The sequence below is a fragment of the Marmota monax genome, unplaced genomic scaffold (genome assembly GCF_021218885.2).
Source record: "Marmota monax isolate L192 unplaced genomic scaffold, Marmota_monax_Labrador192_F-V1.1 WCK01_AAM20220418_F8-fsc00022, whole genome shotgun sequence".
Classification (NCBI taxonomy): domain Eukaryota; kingdom Metazoa; phylum Chordata; class Mammalia; order Rodentia; family Sciuridae; genus Marmota; species Marmota monax.
The window spans coordinates 28,498,485-28,519,962 of NW_026695215.1; the positions used below are offsets into that span (position 1 = coordinate 28,498,485).

The 21,478-nt window shown below is 44.8% G+C and overlaps 2 protein-coding genes across 5 annotated transcripts; both read right to left on the bottom strand.

Moving 5' to 3' along the window:
- Positions 1 to 155: 155 nt before the first annotated feature.
- Trex1 (three prime repair exonuclease 1) lies at positions 156 to 1,999 on the bottom strand. Its single transcript, XM_046431540.2, has 2 exons — positions 1,487 to 1,999; positions 156 to 1,167 (listed from the first exon to the last, which is right to left on the bottom strand). Exon 2 carries the CDS (start codon positions 1,139 to 1,141, stop codon positions 197 to 199), a length of 945 nt encoding a protein of 314 aa, XP_046287496.1. The 5' UTR covers positions 1,142 to 1,167; positions 1,487 to 1,999; the 3' UTR covers positions 156 to 196.
- Positions 2,000 to 2,131: 132 nt separating this feature from the next.
- Atrip (ATR interacting protein) lies at positions 2,132 to 20,546 on the bottom strand. 4 transcript variants are annotated; one of them, XM_046431539.2, is made up of 13 exons: positions 20,196 to 20,546; positions 17,493 to 17,623; positions 15,981 to 16,151; positions 12,297 to 12,415; positions 10,721 to 10,878; positions 9,138 to 9,233; positions 8,182 to 8,311; positions 7,328 to 8,014; positions 3,819 to 3,955; positions 3,612 to 3,703; positions 3,068 to 3,148; positions 2,655 to 2,907; positions 2,132 to 2,304 (listed from the first exon to the last, which is right to left on the bottom strand). In XM_046431539.2, exons 1-13 carry the CDS (start codon positions 20,440 to 20,442, stop codon positions 2,237 to 2,239), a joined length of 2,370 nt encoding a protein of 789 aa, XP_046287495.1. In that variant the 5' UTR covers positions 20,443 to 20,546; the 3' UTR covers positions 2,132 to 2,236. The 4 variants fall into 4 exon arrangements, with proteins under 4 accessions (XP_046287495.1, XP_046287494.1, XP_046287492.1 ...); XM_046431538.2 differs by having other exon boundaries at positions 3,813 to 3,955; XM_046431536.2 differs by having other exon boundaries at positions 9,138 to 9,239.
- Positions 20,547 to 21,478: the final 932 nt, after the last annotated feature.

The window sequence follows — 21,478 nt, forward strand, 5'->3', positions numbered from 1 at the left end:
CCATTCACTATTTGGATATATGTATTTTTCCTACTTTTACTGGGCTCAAAGGTTTGCTTATTTTGTGAAGAGAGTAAGGGACAAGGACTGCTCCCCAGGTCCCTAGTACAGGTAGAGGCCCCAGCTGCCAAGGAAGCTAGGAGGCAAATGACTACTCAGTGTTGTGGGGGGTCTTTATTAGATTTTCCTTCTCAATCTACTGCCCAGGTGTGGCCAGGAATAGTCCATACAATGTGGCTATCGCCAAGGTGAGGAAGGCCAGCAGGCCCAGAGGGGCCAGCAGCCCCTCCCGGGGTGGGATTCCAGGGACTGTTGTTGAAGTAACAGCCTTGGGTCTTCTGCTTTCACCAATGCTGGGACTAGCATTCTTGGTAGTGGCTAAGGGTGTAGTGGCTGTGACCGCAGACCGTTTGGGGTTGGTCCCAGAAGAGGCCATGACGGCATACATAGGCCTGATGGTGCGAAAGGGCTTGGCGTGAGTATCCACCCACTGCAGCAGGGCCTTTGGCTTCCACTGACATATGCTAAGCAGAGCTAAAACATCACCCTCAGCCGTGTGTGAGTCCACTGGGGCCTGCCCATATAGGCGGGTATAGATACTGCCCAGGCTGTAGCTCTTCCTTGGGCCATGCTCTGAGGGGCTGCTAGCTTGTTCCAAGGCCTTCAGGGCAGCAATGCTGTCCACACAGAAAGCACCATCCAGAATACTGGCAAGACCCAGCATAGCCAGCTCTGCCTGGAGCAGGGGGAAGTCGTAGCGGTCACCGTTGTGTGCCACCAGGCACCAAGGCTGTGGCTGGCGCTGCAGGAAGGCTTGGAGCAGGTTGGCCAGGTTGTTATCAAAGCGTTGACGCCCATGTGCTGCGAGCACAGCTGTGCTCAGACCTGTGATCTCGCTGGCTGCAGGACTGCAGGCTTTCCCAGGAGCCACGCACAGTGAAAGCTTGTCTGCCACGCGTGGTGGCAGGGGCACTGTGGGTGATAACCCTTGAGAGGTGAGAGTATTCTCCAGGGCACATCTGTGGACAGCCAGCAGGCACAACTCCGTGACCTTGGGTTGGGAGAATGGCAGGCCAGTGGCCTCCAGGTCCAAGAAGATGAGGGTCTGCATGGGACCAGGAGGTGGGGCCTGTGAGCCCATGCTGGGGTAGGTACCTGCTGCTGTGCCTGGGAAGGAGCATGAGGTTGGAGGTGGAGCATGTGAATGCAAGGGAAAGATCTGAAGTGAGCAGGGTCTGGGGGCAAGGGTGGGAGGAGAGTGGGCATAAGTACATTGTCAGGCACTGTCTGAGAGCTCTAGAGCCCATTTTCAGGGCAGGAAGTTGGTGAGGGTGGGGTAGCTTCCTTAGAGGATGACTGTACTTTTGGGGAAGGTTCCTTCTTCCTCACATGGGTTTGGTCCCGACCTTAGTGCCCACCTAGTACAATGTGGGGGAAACCCATGACATTCTTGCCCTGCCCCATCCCCTTGGGGGTCCACACTTACCGGAATAGGGAGGCAGCAGTGACTAGAAAGAGTCAGGCACGCACACTCTTGCTGGCCCTGCTGTTGGCAGCAGTGGCGGGAAGTGAAGCTGGGTTTGGGCCCGCCTGCGAGCCTGCCTCGTGAGCAAGGCCCGCCCTGCTCATCAGCTTGCCTAGTCTGTGCCTCTTTTGCTAAAACCCCTCCCTCCCCAGGCATCCCAGAAGGTCTGCTCAGATCCACAGCTGTGGGCCTGCTGGCTGACACTGTGCACGGGGAGGGGGGGGCCCTCATGCTGCTGAGAGCCCACAGAGAAAACAGCTGCCTCAGCTATCTCCAGGTGCCAGGCTAGTTCCAGGTCTCAAGCAATGCTGTGAGCCCCTGCCATGGCCCTTTTGTGCCTAGTCCTTGGCCTACTTTCCCAGGTTTAGTTCTGGCCTAGGGCAGCCTCCTATCTGCCACACAATGGTTTCTCCCCACGGCCCCAGCCAAAGCAATGACTCAGGACAATTCCACCAACAGGCCAGGGCTTTCCTCAAGGCAGATTAGTTACCATGGGGACCGTCTCAGTTCCAGCCAGGGAGATGGTGGGGGAGGCATTAAGTCTTCCTGGGTCCCCGTCCAGTTCCTTCCCTCCCACTCAGCCAAGGAGATCAGAGAAACAACGCATTCTCACATTCTCGGCAACTGCCGGTCATTGCTTTTAATCAGAGGATGTGGTGTGTGAGGAAAGCAGCAGTGCTGGTGCCCCCTTGTGGCAGGATGCTCAGGGCCTCAGCCACAGTCCATTTCAGGGTCCTCCATGTCTGTCTCCGTGGCACAGAGGTCATCCAGGGCTGCCTCTGAGCCAAAAGGAAGAGGGAGGGTTCAATGGTGAAGGCCTGAAGGTGCTAGGACCTGGGGGAAGTCCCACCTGTCCTCCCCCAGCACCTGCAGGAACTAACCAGTCCCTTCCATGCCCAGGCCTTGCTCCCTCAGCTATTATGAGCAAAGTGATAACAAAGGCAATTCAGATCAGGATATTCTGGAAAAACCGTGGCTCTGCCAGGTCAACTCAACAAATATGGGCAAAGGGCAGCCCAATATTTTCAGAAGAACCACAGCATGCAGGGCAGGAGGTCCTCAGAATAGGAATCTGACTTGCTCACAAGGATCAGGGAGAACCCACACGTGCGTGGGCTTATTGGCTCACCTTCACAGTCGGTCACGTCAGGAAGCCCTCGAATCAGCATGCTGACCCCTGGCATAACCTGGTCATACTGATGCAGGACTTCCACACAGTGCACAGTAAAGAGCTTGTCCTTCTGGGACAGACTGTGCAGGAGCAACACTGTGTCTCGCAGACACCGCACTGTCCGCTTCTGCTGGTCAGTCTTTGGGAGCCCCCCTGCCCTTTGCACGGTCAGCCACTGTCTGTGCAGCATCACTGTGAGAACTCTAACCACCTGGAGTGAGAAAGTGTGCAGACTGAGGTTTCCAACCTTTCTGTGCCCTAACACTCTGTTCAGCCTAGCTGCCCCAGGGGAGCAGGGCTCTAATTGGGACTTGTGCAAGGTTCCTTTATCCACAAACAGAGCTGCCATGTTGTTGGCACTGGATACTCACCTCTACATTGCATTGACAGTCAGAGCCAGTGACTGTGGGGGGAGGGCTATACACACCCAGTTTGGCCAGGAGCCACACTGCCTGGAATAAAAAAAGATTCCATTTTATCCTGTCAGAATAAGACCCTTGTCACTGTGCAAGGGCTCTTTCAGGCATCTCCTACAAGAGCTCTAGCTGCTTTGGCAACTGCTTGTCTGTACAAATGGGGTCTTAGAAGCAGTGGTATGGGGTTTCCAGGCTAGACTCAGGACTGGCACCTGAATTTCACCAATAACCCGCCTGCCTCCAGACTCATTTCCAGCCACCAGGCCCCAAAGCCAGGATAGCATCAATTATCACGCAACTCAGCTGTGTCCCATTACAACCTGTATTGCATCTGTGTGGGGAGTCCCTAAATGAGTTGCTTGATAAGCTGCAAGCTGCTTGATAAAAACTCTTGTTACCAAAAAGAATTACAGTCCCCTTTCTCTCCAGAGAGGAGGGGAGAATTTGTGGTCTTTTAAGATGGGGTGATGAGCAATCTCCATAAGGTTCCCTGTTTTACCTCTTGTTCCAGCTGAAGCCACTGTGTCTCTGAAGCCACCTTATCAGGCCTTGATGTGATGTACATGTACAGCAGCAGGAGGAGGCAGCTTTCTGAAAAGGATACCCCTATCTCACTCAGGGTCCCCTTTCTGCAGAAGCCCTCAGGAGGCCCCTGTCCCTGCCCCAACCCCTCCCTCCCTCTGTAAGAGTGCAGGCCCACCTTTACCAGAGTGGGAACAGAGTTGAGGTGCAAGGCTATCATGGTCCACTAGGAGGGAGAGCAGCTGGACAGCCAGCAGCACACAAGGCAGGGGTGTCTCTGGGCTGAGGCACCGTGGCAGCACTGGCAACACACACTGGAACCTGAAAGATGGGCCCAAAGAAATGTGACACTCCTTAAAAGGAGATTGGTTCAAATGCTGCTCCCTCTCACACTGACTACTTACTATGAAGCTGTCTCATGTGAACGAGTGGACACTAACCTTTACTGAAGACTGCTATGGCTCAGAGATGACAGCCCTCACCTTGCACAGCAACACCCAGTAAATGGGAGAGGATTCCCTGGACCTGGGATGCCTGGCCTCTACAAGCTCCTGGTCTCTTCCCTGCCTGTGCTCCCAAATAGGGATGCAGGGCATAACTTGGTAAATTGCTGCTTACCACCACAGGACTCACCAGGACTCTAGAAGTGACAAAAAATGGACCTGGCTATGGCTGGATGTTATAAGGCCACTCACAGAGCAAGGAAGACCATTTTCTCTTCAGTAAACACTGGTCACCTCTGCTGTCACTGTGGGGTGTGCATGGGTAAGAGGCTCTGGGTATACTTTCTCCCAGGTCTTAGGGGGAAAGGGATAGCTATGACCAAGGGACCAAAGAACCAAGTCTCAAGGCAACTGCTGCTATTTGCTCAATCGTCCAGCCTGCAAGAGCATAACGGGGAACTGGCCTGGTGATTGGGGAGCCACCATCTAAAACACTCTGTGGGTTAGACTATATAATATCTTAGCATGAAGATCAAGAATATCCCTCAGTATGCCACTATTTGGGTGAACTCATTTTATGGCATGTCCTGTAAGCATGGAAAAAGTTGCATTTTCTTTAGTTGCCAGGGACCCTGGAACTTTGTGGGAAACTGGAACTTAACCTGGTTACCTGCTCTCATTGTTCAGCTGTAAGTGGCCCTTAATTAGTCACTAAGGCTCCTGAAAGTATCTGCAAGAACAATTCACCTTTGTATAAAACACAGTGGTTTCCAAGTTATTTCTTGCTAGAACTGGGAACTTTTTAAAAATGAAATTTCATGTATAGCCTTTGTATACAAGAGAAGTCATGCTGTTCTAGTTAAAACTGGGAATGAGCTAGGTGCAGTAGATCACAAATGTAATCCCAGTGACTCGGGAGGTTGGGCAGCAGGATTGCAAAATTCAACTTGGTGAGATCTTTCAAAAATAAAAAAAAGGCTGAGCTGGGAGTAGTGGTGCATTCCTGTAATCCCAATATCTCAGGGGGCTGAGGTGGGGGATCCCAAGTTTGAGGTCAATCTCAGCAACTTAGTGAGGCCCTGTCTCAAAATATAAAATCAAAAGATCTGGGGATTGGGGCTGGGATTGTGGCTCAGTGGTAGAGTGCTTGCCTAGCACACATAAGGCATTTGGTTCAAACCTCAGCACCACATAAAAATGAAATAAAGATATTGTGTCCACCTACAACTAAAAAAAGAAAAAAAAAAGATCTGGGGATGTAGTTCAGTAGTAAAGCACTCCTGGGTTCTATCCCCAGTACAGCAAAACAAATACCGACCTCCCCGCCCAAACAACAAAACAAACAGTAAAAAACACCAAAATAAAAACCCCTTCTAACTCGGAACCCCAAACTACAATATAGTGAAAAGACAAGGGACAAACTGCTTTGAAGACTGGGTAGGTAAAGATTGGTAGCAGGAAAGACGGCAAGTTTCCTGGCTATTTGTACTGTATCACATACTATGTTCAAACCCTGATAGCACCCCCTGCCCTAGTTTTCTCTGTGGCAAAAAGAGAGTGGTGTGTTAGTGGGGTTCAACTTGAGCATGGAAGTATGAGGATTTTTTTTTTTTTTTTAGTGCTGGGGACTGAACCAAGGGTGTTTTACCACTGAGCTATATACCTAGTCCCTTTTATTTTTTGAGACAGGGATTCACTAAGTTGCTGAGGCTGGCCTTGAACTCAGTGATCTTCCTGCCTCAGTCTCCTAAGTCACTGGGATTAGAGGCATGCCCCACCAGGCCTAGTTAAGCATGGAGAATTCTGAAGAGAAGCACTGATTGGGAGATGTGTCAGAGAGTTAGGCAATGGCTCAGGACAGTAGTTGGTTTAGAACCAACCCCAGAACACTCCCTATGGGATTTTTCAGACAAGTTTTCCTCTCTCACCATAAGGTTTATTCAATAATTACTGACTGCTTAGAGTGAGCCAGGTTCTGTGTGAAGCAGAGGATGCAGGGCCATGTATGTCACATGAACCAGTGATTGGAGGGCATCTGTATCTGGCCTATACTGACTATCCATTAAATTGCTATTTTTGAATACCCCTGGGGACAAGTTCAACAGGAATGGAATGGGGTGCATCTACCAAGAGAAATGGTATGAACTTGGTTTCTAGAATTCATTCACTTAATATACATGAAAAAGCAAATAGTCACTGTGAATTGGCTCTTGTGTAATGATTCTGTCCCCTACTGTGTTGCCCATATTGTGCTGTAGTTGTATCCAACTCTTGAGCAGCACCTTTGGAATGGATCAGATCAACCAGAAAATATTCACATGGAAACTAGGATCCAGAAGTGTTTTTAGGGAACAGGCATGCTGAGCTCAGAGATGAGAAAACTTAAAGTTTATGTCCAGTCAGTGGAATCATTCCAACACAAGCGCTGGCATCTTGGAAGAGTACTATGAGGGAGACTGGACAATGGTGGGTTGAATGGTGTTTATATCTGCTCCCATCTCACAGCTCTGGACTCTCAAGTTAGGAATTTTTTTTTGTACCAGGGATTGAATCCAGTGGCACTTAACCACTGAGCCACATCCCCAGCCCTTTTTTAATATTTTCTTTACAGACAAGAGTTTCTCTGAGTTACTTAGGGCCTCACTAAGTTGCTAAGGCTGGTTTTGAACTCATGATCGTCCTACCTCAGCCTCCCTAGCTGCTGGGATTATAGGGCGTGTGGCTCTAAGTTAGGAATTTATGATAACACTGTAAGCTAGGTTCATTATACTTCCAATTCTAACACAGCCTATGAGAGGCAAGCAACAAGTAACTCAAGTTAGAGGTAGAAACAATGATGAGAGGCAGATACTCAGCAAGGTCAGCTTGTGGCTGCAGACCTTCCCCATACCCTCTGCTTCCTTAGGGAAATTCAACAAACTTAAACATGTTGTGCCACATAGGCTTCACCTGTTCCATTATCTCAGGTTCAGGGCCTCTTGGTTTAGCCTTTGTCCTGGGACAGGATACTCTTCCACAGTGGCTAACAGCTTCCTTATCACATGTGTCTTTTGCTTACCTGCAGTCTAGAATTAAACCACACAAACCCCACTTATTTGGTTATCTGACACGTGATCCCACTTCTTAACACCTCAGAACTATCTGCACCAAGCAGAGCTGAGTAGTGGGATAAGTGAAGATGTAAGCAATGTACAAGGGCCAAGAGGTCAGAGAAGACACATAAAATCATGCCTCCCATGCTGCTTTATACCTGGGCAACAAATCAGAGGAAGCGTTTTCAGCTAATTTCACCAAAACTTTGAGGCACTGGCTCGGGACACTGATGTGAAAGTGACCTGTTGCTGCAGAAGAGAAAGCCAATAAGTGAAGTAGCATCTTCAATAGTGGATGCAGTCCTTGGTCGTCCGCAACTTCCTTGGGGACTGAGATTGTATCTCCACAACTCTGTCTGTGAACCAGGCTCTCATTTCCTTCCCAAGCAGCAGAGTCTGCCTCAACTCCTGATAGTAAGAGGCAGACAACTGCTCTGCTGTGGCATACCAGGTGCTGAAGAATGCTAAGTGAAGCTGCAGAGAAACCTTCCAAGTTGCTAACTGAGTCATCAGGGTTGGCCTCTACCCCAGAGCTCAAGCAGGAGGTATGTGTTGGAGAGTCCCCAGGTGCTCCACTCCTCTTAGCAGCTGCCAAATCCTGCAGAGCCTGGCAATACAAGCCAATGAAGAACTGGATAAGGGGGAGAAGGTGCACGGCTCCAGGAAGCTGGCAGAGTGGGAAGGCCATTTTATCTCCTTCTTTGTCTCCATCACATAAGCCTTGATTCCTGGCAATCAGATTCAGTCCTGTGAATGCCAGATTCTGTGCTTCTCTCAGGGCCAAGGGGCAAAACGATCCACTTCGAGAATTTGTAGCTCTGAGGCCTGAAATCCCAGTCAAGGTACTGGCAACAAACAAAACAAAATAGATAAGGTCAAGGGCCTCAAATAGCCTGCCTGCCAAATTCTCCAGTCTCTCTGCACATCCCATAGATCTCCCAATGCTGGCCAGGGCCAGATAGGGACTGGACTGACTTCCTAGAGACAAGTTTTTCAGGAGTATCATGCTTACCTGCCAAACCCTGGTGGCTGCAAGAGGGTGCTAGTAGGAGTTTCAGAACAACTGCTTAGGAGGTGACAAAGACTTAGGGATGACCCTGGGATCAAAGGCTGCTTCAGGAGCAGATTTATCAAAATGGAACCTGTAGGAGAAAACAAGATAACCTAGAAGGTTCTGACATATGTGAGACCTTTTCTATGGCTTCAGAAGGAAAAGATGAGAACTCTTTGGATGCCAAGTGTCTTCTAAGCTGACACAAAGCTCTGTAAGATGCAGAAGGCTCTGGGATGTACCTGCTCTTTGCCCCCCCAACCCCTTTATTTTTGTGTGTGTACCAGGGATTGAATTCAGAGGCCTTCGACCACTGCCACATTCCCAGCCCTATTTTGTATTTTATTTAGAGACAGGGTCTCAATGAGATGCTTAGAGCCTTGCTTTTGCTGATGCTAGCTTTGAACTTGCAATCCTCCTGTCTCAGTCTCCTGAGCTGTTGGGATTACAGGTGTGTACCACTGTATTTGGCTTCTTTGCCCTTTTCTTTTTAGAGATGAAGTCTTGCTGTGCTGCTCAGGTTAAACTCCTGGGCTCAAGCAATCATCCTGCCTCTGTTTACAAGTAGCTAGGACAACAGGTATGCACCACTGCACCAAGCTTGCCCTTTCCTTTCTTTTTTTTTCAATTAATTAATTCATTTTGTGGTTCTAGGGATTGAACCCCAGTGGTGCTCTACCATTGAGCTACATCCTCAGTCCTTTTTGGAGTTGTAGAGATAAAAGATGTGCACCACTGTGCCTAGTTGCCCTTTCCATTTTATAAAGTCATAGTCTCCTACTTGCCTGAACTCTGCAGGTCTGCCTGGGGCATGGATTCTCAGAGAGCCAGACAGTTTACAGGCAATTATACTGTGTGTGACAGAAGATGATAAGAGTCATGTAAGTCCCTGCAGGAAAAGCAGGAATTTTTGGTACCTTGAGTCTTTGACTTTTGCATCCAGTTATCAGCAAAACTTTTCTGTACCTCTTCTTGCATTTTGGGATTACCTCTCAGGCTGTGGGTCTTATTATCTGAAACTAGAAAAAATGAGAATCAAAAGTTGAGCACAAAAGCACAGGCATTATCTGCAACTCTGACATGCAATGAATTTCAAACACAATCAGGTTGTTCTACTTCTTTAACCTTGGATAAAGAAAGACTCAAAGCAGCTCAAGGTCCCTCACATCTTTTGCCTTTCTCATGCAAAACAGGAATTCATAAAAGAAAATCAAGCTGTTTGCCTTACTTCAAAATGAAATAATAAGGTGAAAACAGTAACCACTAACATTTATACAGGGCTAAGTAAGGGTCAGACACTGCTCTAAGAGTTTTAAACATATTAGCTCCTTTGCTTCTCAAAGCAATCCTACCAGGAGGTGTTATCATTCACTATTTAGATATAGGAAAGTTGAGACACAGAGGTTAAGGCACTTGCCCACATCAGCTAAGCCAGTAAGCAATGTGGATGGGATCTATATCCAGACTATTAGGCTCTACTGTCTGCTTGTAATACTATCCTGCAGTACCCTATTAGTTGCTAGACACCAAAAATATGAGTGGTCTGCAGTTTCTCAGGAGTGATGTGATGGTCAGTGATTTGAAAAGGCTGAATTATACAGTCATCTAGCATGGCAGAATCTCAGAGTGAAAACTATTAATGTAGATGATCTTTCTCTAGACAGTGGCAGCATTCCCTGTCTAGAGTGGCTATACAACTCATGGCTGGACTATAAAAGGAACACAGGTCCCTGCAATCTAGCTATGTTTCTGGTATGGTCCATGTAAAATGACTGTGATGGTTTCAAAAGATGGTCACAGCGGCTGAGGATGTAGCTCAGTTTAATGGTAGAGTGCACAGCAGATGAAGAAACAAACAGACAAAAATAAACAAGAGCCAGGTGCAGTGGCACATGCCAGTAATCCTAGCTGCTTGGGAGGCTGAGACAGAAGGATTCAAGTTTGAGACCAGCCTGGGTGACTTAGGAGACCCTGTCTCCAAATGGAAAATAAAAAAGGGCTGGTAGAGTGCCCCTGGGTTCAATCACCAGTACGGGAGTGATGATGACCAAGACAGACAAACAATCAATGTGCCTACAAATTCTTTGACACACCTCCCTTCAAACAGTGCAGCCTCTTTTCCTTCCCACTGAATGTGCCAGATCCTCATTAACTTGCTTTTGACAGAGAATGTGGCAAAAGTGATAGTATGTGACTTTTGAGACTAGGCCATAAAAAGAAAAGCTTTTTGCTGGATCTCTCTGAGTTTGCTGGCTCTAGAGGAAGCCATCTATCATGTTATGAGGCCACCCAGTAGCCCTATGGAAAGGGATTATGTTGTCAGCCATGTGAAAGAGCCACCTCGAGAAGGTTTCAGTGATTCTAGTCCCTATAGAGCTAAGCCATCCTCATTATATCCCACCTGAATTATAACCCACAGAAATCAGGAGAAAATAAATAATTGTTGTTTAAGGTTGGGTAGTCAATTAAACCATAATAGATGACTAATAGACTGACTTACCCTCTCTGCCCACAAGAGACTTGTATCCTGGCTCTGTCTGGCAAGGGTGGGGAAGGGACATGTTAGCATTAAAAGACTCCTTTGTAGGGAAAGATGTTTTTCCAAACTGTGGAGAATATGCTTCTGGCTTTATAACCACAGAAGGGCTTTTCCTAGGACTGGAAAAAGTTAACTGTGAAAGCAAAGAAATGATCTACTAAAATCACTTAAAATACCTGGTTAGAAAACTTTCAACAAAATTTAAACTTTTCATGTCTAGGTGTTTGACCAGACTGCATCTGTTATTTATGTGTCATTCTTTGTCCAGAAACACAGTATAAAATGTTCATTTGGTTATTTTGATCTAAATTACTGAAAAAGTATTTCATTTATTTTCATATTCTCCTAATCACCCAAAAATATTGGTCATGATTCCTTTACCATTTCCAATTCCACTGAAACTTTTCAACATGAAACAACCTATTTTTTAAAAAATTTATTTTTTAGTTGTAGTTGGACACAATATCTTTATTTTATTTTTATGTGGTGCTGAGGATTGAACCCAGGGCCTCACATGTGCTAGGCGAGCACTCTACCGCTGAGCCACAATCCCAGCCCCCACCCCCACCCCCCCTTTTTTTTTTTTGGACACCACGGACTGGATCCAAGGGGTGCTCAATCACTAAGCCACATCCTTAGCCCTTTTTTATTTTGAGACAGAGTCTCATCAGGTTGCTTACAGTTTTGCTAAGTTGCTGAGGCTGGCTTTAAACCTGACATCCTCCTGCCTCAGCCTGACAAGCTGCTGGGATTACAGGCCTGTGCCACCATACCCAGCAAAGAAGCTAATTTTTAATAGGGACTATTAGAAAATGTGTTGAAAACTGAGCAAGGTGTTCAGAGCCAACATCTTCATATCAGAGAAGCAGTCTTAGCCCTCTGATCTGAGGTTTTCCTGTTGTTAGCTGGGTTTTCCTGTTGTCAGCTCTCTTGTCTCACCTGAATTTATATAAGGCAAGAAGTTCAATTATATTCCATGCCTATTATGAGCAAAGGCAGAATATTTAATACCAGAAAAAGTTACTGTGACTGACACTGTTAAGTTTCAAGACTGATACGACAGTGCCAGACTGCTTTGCCAGGCAAAGGGCAGGATACAATTAAGCTGAGCACATCTGCTCAGCAAAGGAGGGGGCTGATAGACAAAGGTTCCAAAGAAGCAAATCAGCAGAAATATTCTAAAGAACTAGCATTGAAATATACTCATGCTTGGGCAAAACCTGTTATGTTAAATAAATAAATTATATTGAAATGAAGACTGGCCCATCCCACAAATTTGCTAATTATTTTTCTAGTCTCAGGTATTGTGTTTATAATGTATGATTCAGAGAAAGTATTTCCAGATGGTGGGCCTTTATGCTGTGATACCTGAAACCATTCAGCCTGATCCAAACCATCTTTGAATTCTTTACAAAAGAGGACCTCTGACCAGGTGGCAGGATCTCAATGGCCTTTATTTAGGACCAGTCTGAGAGAATTCTGTAGACTTTTTACTAAATAATGCAAAACTTAATAATTTCTCCAGCACTATCCTTACCTGGCATGGGAAACAGAAGAAACAGAAAGTTTATTTGCTCGTTCACTGCTCTGAAGCCTTGTCCTTAATTCATTCATTTCTGCATCTTTAAACTGGAGTTCAGACTGCAATGATTGGAGCTGAAAGACAAAGGAAATATACTTGCAATGGCACCACCACATTCACAAAAATATCTCTGGGTTTCAAAATCCTAAGCTAGAAAAAGAAATACAATGAAAAATACATATGAAAGTTTGCTATGATACAAATGTCCTAAAATATCAAACATTAGCCTTCTTCCTAAAAGACAGCACGATACTTTTAACTATTGTGAAGAAAGTTTGTGAGGGTTTAAATCTGGTCCCACCATTTACTTAACCTGGCTGAATCTGTAACATAAATACTGTCTTCTTCATACTTGGGAGGATCAAGAACAATGAACATCCTCTCAGCACAGAACTTGAGAGGATGCCATATCTTAGCGGTAACATATTTCTTTATTTGATAGAGTCTTGCTATGTTGCCCAAGCTGGCCTTAATCTCACTATCCTGCTGCTTCAGCCTCACAAACAGCTGGGATTATAGGTGTGTGACACCATACCTGACTGTTATATTTTCATCAATATAGTGGTCACAATTCCAGGTCTTCATGAAAGTCTTAGCAGAGTATCTGGAAGTTTTACCTAAATCCTGTATGCATATGTGTGTGTGTGTGTGTATTTACGCTGTGATACCTCAAACTATTCAGCCTGATCCAAACCACCACTGAATTCTTCACAAAAGAGGACCTATACACACATACATACATATACAGAGGAAAGAAAAAGAGAGGCAGGGGGTGGGGTGGTGGTGGGGGAGACACCAGATGATCTGCCTCCAGGCCTGTAGCCAAACAGTATTCTCCACATACACACTGTACCAGACACAGCATCAGTAACAGTAAGTGCAGAAATGTTTGAATCTCTTAATACCCTTTCTGGGGCTGGGTTGTGGCTCAGCAGTAGATCGCTCGCCTGGCACGTGGCAGGCCCTGGGTTCGATCCTCAGCACCACAGAAAGAAAGAAAGAAAGAAAGAAAGAAAGAAAGAAAGAAAGAAAGAAAGGTATTGACAACTACAACTAACAAATAAATAAAAATAAATATTTAAAAAAATTACCCTTTCTGGTTATTTTCTGAAACAGATAAATGAGTCATGAGGTCATCACTTGTATGTGATGATGCCTGGATTCAAATTCTAGTTTGGCTGACTGCAAATTCCTTGCTCTTCTCATTTACATTAAAACTCAACTACTGTGCTGGGCACATGTGTGTATTTAAAGTTTGCTGAATGAAGTAATGGCAGAATAAGACCCCATGTCCTTTAGGCTAAAGCACTGGGAAGTGATGAAAGAAAGTGGTGGTATATACTGGTTACCTACTATTTTGTTTTTCTTTCCAGAACAGCATCTCCCTTTCCCTGAGATACAATCATTTCCCTATCTTAGACCATGTGATTTGAATGGGAGCTGTAATCTCTTTGGTATGGCAACTGGTCCAGGGATAGACACCCAACTCAAGTTAGACAAATCGGAGCCTTTCTCAGAATTTTAACACTTGAGATGAGGAAGCTCAAGTCTGAACTGTGCTGTAGAGTTATGAAATAGGAGTAGGAGCTCAGGAGCTACTGGAGAACAAACCTTCTATCATAAGGATGGAACCTGTCTACAGCATAGAGAATAAAAACAGGAGTGAGATGAAATCTCAGCACACTTTTTATTTGCATTTCCCTGACTGATCCTGGTAAGGTTTAAGTCATTTGAGGCCCCAGTACACCCCTGTCTTCCAAAACTTAGTTATGGAGTCCAGTACATTTCCTTTTGGACTAAGCTATATCAACTGAGTTTCTGATTACAAAGAACCCTTAATTAAGCATGTTTCTAGAAATTCTAAGCTAGTGATTTATTCCTGGCTACCACAGCAAACTCAAGTTCTTTTTCAACCCATAAGCAGACTCTAGAAGAAAAGTGAATGGCAATTTGCTAAAAGCAGAAAGTATTTAAGAAAAACAAATAACTAAACAGATATTTCTTGAAAGAAGAAATACAAGAGGCCAACAATTATATGAAAAAATGTTTAGCTGGGTGTGGTGGTATACGCCTATAATCCCAGTGATTCAGGAGACTGAGAGCAGGATCACAAGTTCAAAGCTAGCTTCAGCAACTTAGGCCCTAAGTAGCTTAGCAAGACCCTTTCTCTAAATAAAAAATAAAAAGGGCTAGGGATGTGGCTCAGTGGTTAAGTGCCCCCGTGTTCAATTCCCAGTACCAGAAAAAATTTAAAAAATGTTCAACATCTTTAGCAATCAAGAAAATGCAAATTAAAATTATGCTGAGATTTTATCTCACTCCTGTTGGAACGGCAATCACCAAGAACACAAATAATAAATGCTGGTGAGGATGTGGGGAAAAGAAGCATTTACAAACTGTTCGTGGGATTGTAAATTAATACAATCACTATGGAAAGCCCATGTGGAGGTCTGGGGATGTGGCTCAAGCGGTATCGTGCTCACCTGGCATGAATGCGGCCCAGGTTCGATCCTCAGCACCACATACAAACAAAGATGTTGTGTCCACCAAAAACTAAACAATAAATATTAAAAAATTCTCTCTCTCTTTAAAAAAAAAAAAGAAAGCCCATGTGGAGGTTCCTCAAAAGACCAGAAATGAAGGGGCTGAGGTTGTGGCTCAGTGGTAGAGTGCTCATCTAGCATGAGCAAGGCCCTGGGTTCGATCCTCAGCACCACATAAAAATTAACAAATAAAATAAAGGTACTGTGTCCAATTACAAGTAAAAAATAAATTTTAAAAAATCTTTGGGCTGGGGATGTGGCTCAAGCGGTAGCCCGCTCGCCTAGCATGTGTGCGGCCCGGGTTCGATCCTTAGCACCACATACAAACAAAGATGTTGTGTCCTCCGAAAACTAAAAAAATAAATATTAAACAAAATTCTCTCTCTCTCTCTTAAAAAAAAAAAGACCAGAAATGGAACCATGTGACCTAGACATACCTTGGTATTTATCCAAAAACATTAAAGTCATCATATTATAGCAATACATTCATGCTCAGGTTTATAGCAGCACAATTCACAATAGTCAAATTATGGAATCAGCTTAGGTGTTAGTCAACTGATAAATGGAAAAAGAAATGTGGTACATATATACAATGGAGTTTCATTCAGCCATAAAAATGAGCAAAATTATGTCATTAGTAGGAAAATGAATGGAACTTGAGAGAATTATGACAAGTGAAATAAGCCAGACTCAGCAAGTCTTGCTGTGTCTTCTCTCATATGTAAAAATTAGAGAGAAAAAAGGAAAAAAAAAAAAAAAGGTGAGATAGGGGATTTCATGATAATAAAAGGGAGATCAGAAGAGTAGAGGAGTGGTTTAGGAGGGAAGGAAGAGAAGAGGGAAAGGGGAGATACTAGGGAATGAAACTGACCAAATTTATGTCACGTGCATGTGTGAATATGTAACAATGAATCTCACCATTATGTATAATTATAATGGACCAATAAAAACAAAGTAAAAATGAAAACAAGCATAAAAGAAACTGTTGAAGCCTCCTTGGAAGATTTATAGGCAACACTGATCATTGCTTTTAAAGGAACTCAAGAGCAGCAAAGCTGCTGTGTCCGTAACATGCAAAACAAATGCTCTAAGTCACCTTTTTGGAGAACTCCTTTTCTTTGTCACTGAGTGCTTGGGTTTTCTCTTGCTCAAGAATGAAATGTGATCTTCTCTGTTCTTCTAGAATGAATTCCGTTTGATGCAGTGAGTCCCGCAAAATTTTAATTTCCCCATTTTTAATGAGGACTTCTTCTTCCATTGCCTTCAGCTGTAAATACCAGATTAATAGCAGATATTTAGCAAGAATAGCTTAGGGGCTGAGGTTGTGGCTCAGCAGTAGAGTGCTTGCCTAGCACATTCGAGAACCTGGGTTCGATCCTTAGCACCCACATAAATATAAATAAAATAAAGGTATTGTGTCCAACTGCAACTAAAAACTAAATATATTAAAAAAAAAGAATAGCTTAAAGACATACTTGTCACTAACACATGCAGAATCTTTGGGCTTTAACAGGCATTTAACAACCTTTGTCACAAATGTCCCACAACTAAAATGCCACATTATGTTTCTAGTTCTCTTAGGACCTACAGAACATGAAAGATGTCTTTCTTGTTTTCTCACAAAACTGCTAACAAAATAGCAACCTTTATGATGTTGCTATTTTGTTAGCAGTTTTGTGAGAAAATATATACTATAAATTCATCTCAGTGCTCTCACAGTGTATATCTCTTTTTGGATCTGGTGTATAGTTTTATATATTTTTTTTCCATTCCCTTGCCTTGCTGTTGGAAATCTATTTAGTGTCTTTTAGTCTAAATTTTCTGGCTTTCTTTCCTCAACCATCTTTCATTTCATGGGGACAAAACTAGATGCTTGTTTTAAAACCTTTTTTTTTTGTTGCTGTTGAACTGGAGACTGAAACCAGGGCCTTCCACATGCCAGGCAAGTGCTCTACAAAGTTATATTTCTAGCCTTAAATTTTATTTTGAGACAGGGCAACACCAAGTTGTCTATGGTGGCCTGGAAATTTTGATCCTCTTGCCTCTGTCTTCCAAGTAGCCGGACTTATAGGTGTGTGCCATATCTGGCTGTTTTAAAATTTCATTTTAGCCGGTTGTGGTGGCACATGCCTATAATCCCAGCAGCTTGGGAGGCTGAGGCAGGATGATTGTGAGTTCAAAGCCAGCCTCAGCAACTTGGTTAGGCCCTAAGCAACTCAGTGAGACCCTGTCTCAAAGTAAAAATTCAAAAAAGGGCTGGGGATTTGGCTCAGTTGTTAAGTGGCCCTGGGTTTAAACCCTGGTACCAAACCAAACCAAACCAAACCAAATCCCACTATTTTTTTTTTGGTACCGGGGATTGAACCCAGGGGTACTCTACCACTAAGATACATCCCCAGCCCTTTTTATTTTTTGAGTCAGGATCTTCCTAGGTTTTCCAGGCTGGCCTTGAACCTGTGATATTCCTGTCTCAGGCACCTAAGTTGCTAGGGTTACAGGCATGTGCTACTGTATGATGAGCTCAGTGATAGAGCATCCCTGGGTTCAATTCCCTGTCCTGTAAGCAAGCAAGGAAACAACAAAAGAAATCCCACAAGTTGTCACTTACCTTTGCTTTAAGTTCTTTGTATTGTGTCTGAAGAACTTCTAATTCAAAATTATCTTTAACTGGAGCACTTTCTCTGTTTTTCCCTGAAGGATTTTTTGACATTCCATCTAATCTGCGGACCTTATGAACACCTATAAAAAACAATTCCTGTGTACATTTTTGGACTCAACATTTTCCTACTTTTGCTAGAAAATGCAGAATGGAATTGCTCTTGAAAGCAAAGTAGAAAAGATCTAGCAAGCAATATACATCAATATTTTCCAACCTAAGAAAATAATGTAAACATATAAATAATCCTTACAAAACAACAGACCCTGTACCCTCTCTCCAAAGCTCACTGAATTTCAAGGGTCTCATCTAAATGTTGAAAGGTACCACGGAGATTTTACAGGCCAGAATTGTGATTTACCGAGCACCTAGAATATGGCAGGTATGATGAGAGTCTCTAAAGATACAATGGTGATGAAAACGATCCTTACCATTACAGGACATTCAACAAATAAACACAGGAATAAATGTAAAATTACAACTATGATAAGAACCGCTAAGGACAAATACAAGAAAGCCTATAATAGTGGTATCTGACTCAAATGGAATGTCTAGAATGCTTCCCTAAGGAAGACCTTACTGAGCTGAGAGCTGAAGGACAAGCAAGAATTAAACAGATGAATGGAGATGGGGAATGGGTGGAAAGGACAATTAAATACAAGAAAAAGCATGTGCAGTTCCTATATTGTAAGGAAGCAGGGAAAATTCAAGAAAGTAAGAAAGGTTTGTTGTGGGCTGGGGATGTGGCTCAAGCGGTAGTGCGCTCGCCTGGCATGCGTGCGGCCCGTGTTCGATCCTCAGCACCACATACAAACAAAGATGTTGTGTCTGCCAAAAACTAAAAAAATAAATATTAAAATTCTCTCTTTAAAAAAAAAAAAAGAAAGGTTTGTTGTGGTTAGAAGCTAAAGAGAAGAGAGGAAAGAGAGAAAGGGTCAGACCATGTTGGTTGGGCTTTGCAGAGTGTTAAAAATTGGTCTCTATATTAGGAGTAGTGAGAAGTTATTAAAGGGTTTTCTTTCTCTCTTTTTAAGCTGCTGCATAGGGTTTACTCCAAAACAATGCAAACCTGCGTTGATTAAAGGGTTTTCAATATGGATACACATATGCGTCTGTCTGAAACATGTCCAGAACTGAGTTCTGAAAACATGACTCTGGCTGTGGTGTGAAGGGAGTCAAGACTGGAAATGATGAGTTAATTTAGTAGACTGCTGTTTAGGGTTAAGTATCATGGTGGCATAGATCAGAGTTGGTAGAAATGATGTGAATAGGATGAATACCAGAGATGAATAAAGAAGATAAAGTTGATAATAAGATTTAGAAAGGAGTTAGATGTAGCGTTCAGGACTGGGGAGAAATTGCCTTGTGCCACTGGATGGAGAGTGGTTCTAGTCATCTGTCACACGAACAGTTGGTCATCAGTGAGTACTTTCTAAATTTCTGTTTTGTCTGTGCTGCAGATGCCGAGGGCTGAATTTACAGGAAATAACTGTTTTTTTTTTTTTTTAATGATGTCTTAACTGTGAGGTACAGATGTTAGCTGACCTTAAGACCATTCTTTCTGGCAACCTGGCAGGATTTCACTCATTCCCCAACTAGAATATGATCTCCATTGTAATGGTTAATTTGAATTGTCAACTTGATTAGATTAAGAGATGCTGATGATTAAGAAGCTTCTGGGTGTGTCAAGGAATAATTGGCATGTGAGGTAGCCAACTGAAATGGAGACCCTCCTTAAGTATGGGCAGCACCCTTGAATAGAATGGTGGCTTGGATAGAATAAAAGTTGGAAGAAAAAGGAAGCAGCAACAGATGCAAGCTCAATTCCTCTCTTGACCAGGTTCTAGATTGCTGCAGGGATCCTCTGAGGATATCAGGACTCTCCCTTCTTCACTCAGTGATCCTCCAGAGTTTCCAGAGCCTTTGATCTCTGACTAGTACCCTCTAGCACTGTAGATCCCTCTTGTTCTGGGCCTTCAGCCTCTTGGACTGTGCAGCTACTTGTCCCTCCAGCTCTCCAAGCCTGCAAGCGGCCACTGTGTACTATTCAACTTCTGGTTGAGTAAGCCAACCTGATAAATCCCCTTTTTATAATTATACTTCCTGTTGATTCTATTCCTCTAGAAAACCCTAATGCATCCATGGAGGAAGGAATTTTTAACCTGTGTTCATTGCTAGGTCTGCTGTAATTCCTAACCATTGGGCACCTAGTGCAGAATATTGGTTGTACAAAATAATAAATCTTTCATGTCGTGCCTCTGCCAGGCCGCTCCTCTACTCATACCGCCAGAAGGAACAGTGGCTTCACAAAATTTAAACTCTGTCACTTGGGTTGTGATGGTTCTGACAGTGGTGGTAGTTGTGTTCTAAGGATCTCTGCTTAGAACCAAGAACCACATGGCCTAAACTTTAGAAAATAAATGTTAATCTAGCTGTCCACGCTTCATATCGGCTGTTTGATATTTTGCCCCCGCCCCAATCACAGTGTTTTTGGAACACAACCCCTGCTTAAATCAGGGTTTAAAAAGTAGAAAAGGCAGTATCAGTGCTAGACACAGGGGCAGCACTCGCTTCAGGATCCCGAAGCCACAGCCCTCAAGAGGTCAGGCGAGGTCTGCGCCACCCGCCGGGGAAAAGACCCTCAGGAGCACTCACTGGATACTTCCAGAACGGCGGCCGGGCATTGGCTCAGGGCCTGTGACGCGAGGATGTCGAGCTCCTCCAGGTCATCGGCGGTGAATTCCCCCTGCGCACCGAAGGGGTCTTCGGGATCCGGGGAGGCGGCCACCGGGAAGCCCCGAGCTCGCTTGCTCGGAGGGTATCCGGTGCCGGGCGGTGGGCCAGGGCGAGGTGCCAGGGGCCCGCTCCGCCTCCTGCTGCCTGGCCCGGGTGTCCCAGCCATATCTCCTTTGGGCCCCAAGCGTCCGAGGGCGCTGATCCCAACACAGTGAAATTGAAGCCTTAGCAGGACCAACCGCCCGCGCGCCGCCGCTCGCCTCAGCTAGTGCCCCGCCCCCGAGTCCAAGGGCCAATTAGCAGCCAGCCGCCAGGCGCCGAGAAATGACATACAATAGGCGCGCGCGCCGCAGCGCTCAGCCAGGCCCCTGACCATCTGGCTCCGCCCCGCTCGGGCTGGCGCCTAGCGCTAGTGGCTGGCTTCGCTAGTCGGCGGTAGGACTCGGAGCGGCGCTATTAGAGTTACCCCGAGCGCGGGTCTGACAAGCATCTGTCCGCTCTCACTTATGGCTCCGAGGCCCCTCCCTGCGTTGTGTGGAATAGAGAGTCGTGCAGGATCAGTTTGGCTTCACATTCGCACGTGTGCCCTTGAATCGAGGCAGGTAGCTTCAAGGGATCTAGTCTCTTTTACCTCACTTTTTTACTTTTACCTCGCTTGACATACCTCTCACTTACCAGGAGACTCCCTAAGGGAGTTGAGGGCGGAAGAGCGGGGTTGAGGGCGGAGTATGCGTGGAGCTGTTGTGAGCAGGGATCTTCTAGAATAAGTAAATGTTTCAAATGTTTGCATTTGCATTTCCTCTGGGGAGGTCTCAGGAGCAGGAAAGGTCTGAGGTGAAAAAGGATCCTGAGGAATATTGTGCTGGTGTTGGAGGGAATGAGAATTGCTCAGACTGTTAACATTCATTCATGCCTCTGGGAGTACAATAGTGTTTTTGTGCCAAGCGCTGGTTGTATAGAGGTGAATGAGGCTCAGGAGGTAAAGACTTTCCCTTCCCGGAAATGTCCTCTAGATTTTCCTACAGGTTGAGTGGAAGTTAGCCAGAAAAATATGTAGGAGGCTGTAGCACAGGGTTTATTCAGACAAGAATTTAACATGGAAAGCCAGATAATAAGTTATCTATGGCAAAAATGGATAAATACCCCTGGGTGCAATCTGTGGTAAAACAAAACAAAAACAAAACAAAAAAACTACACCTTTT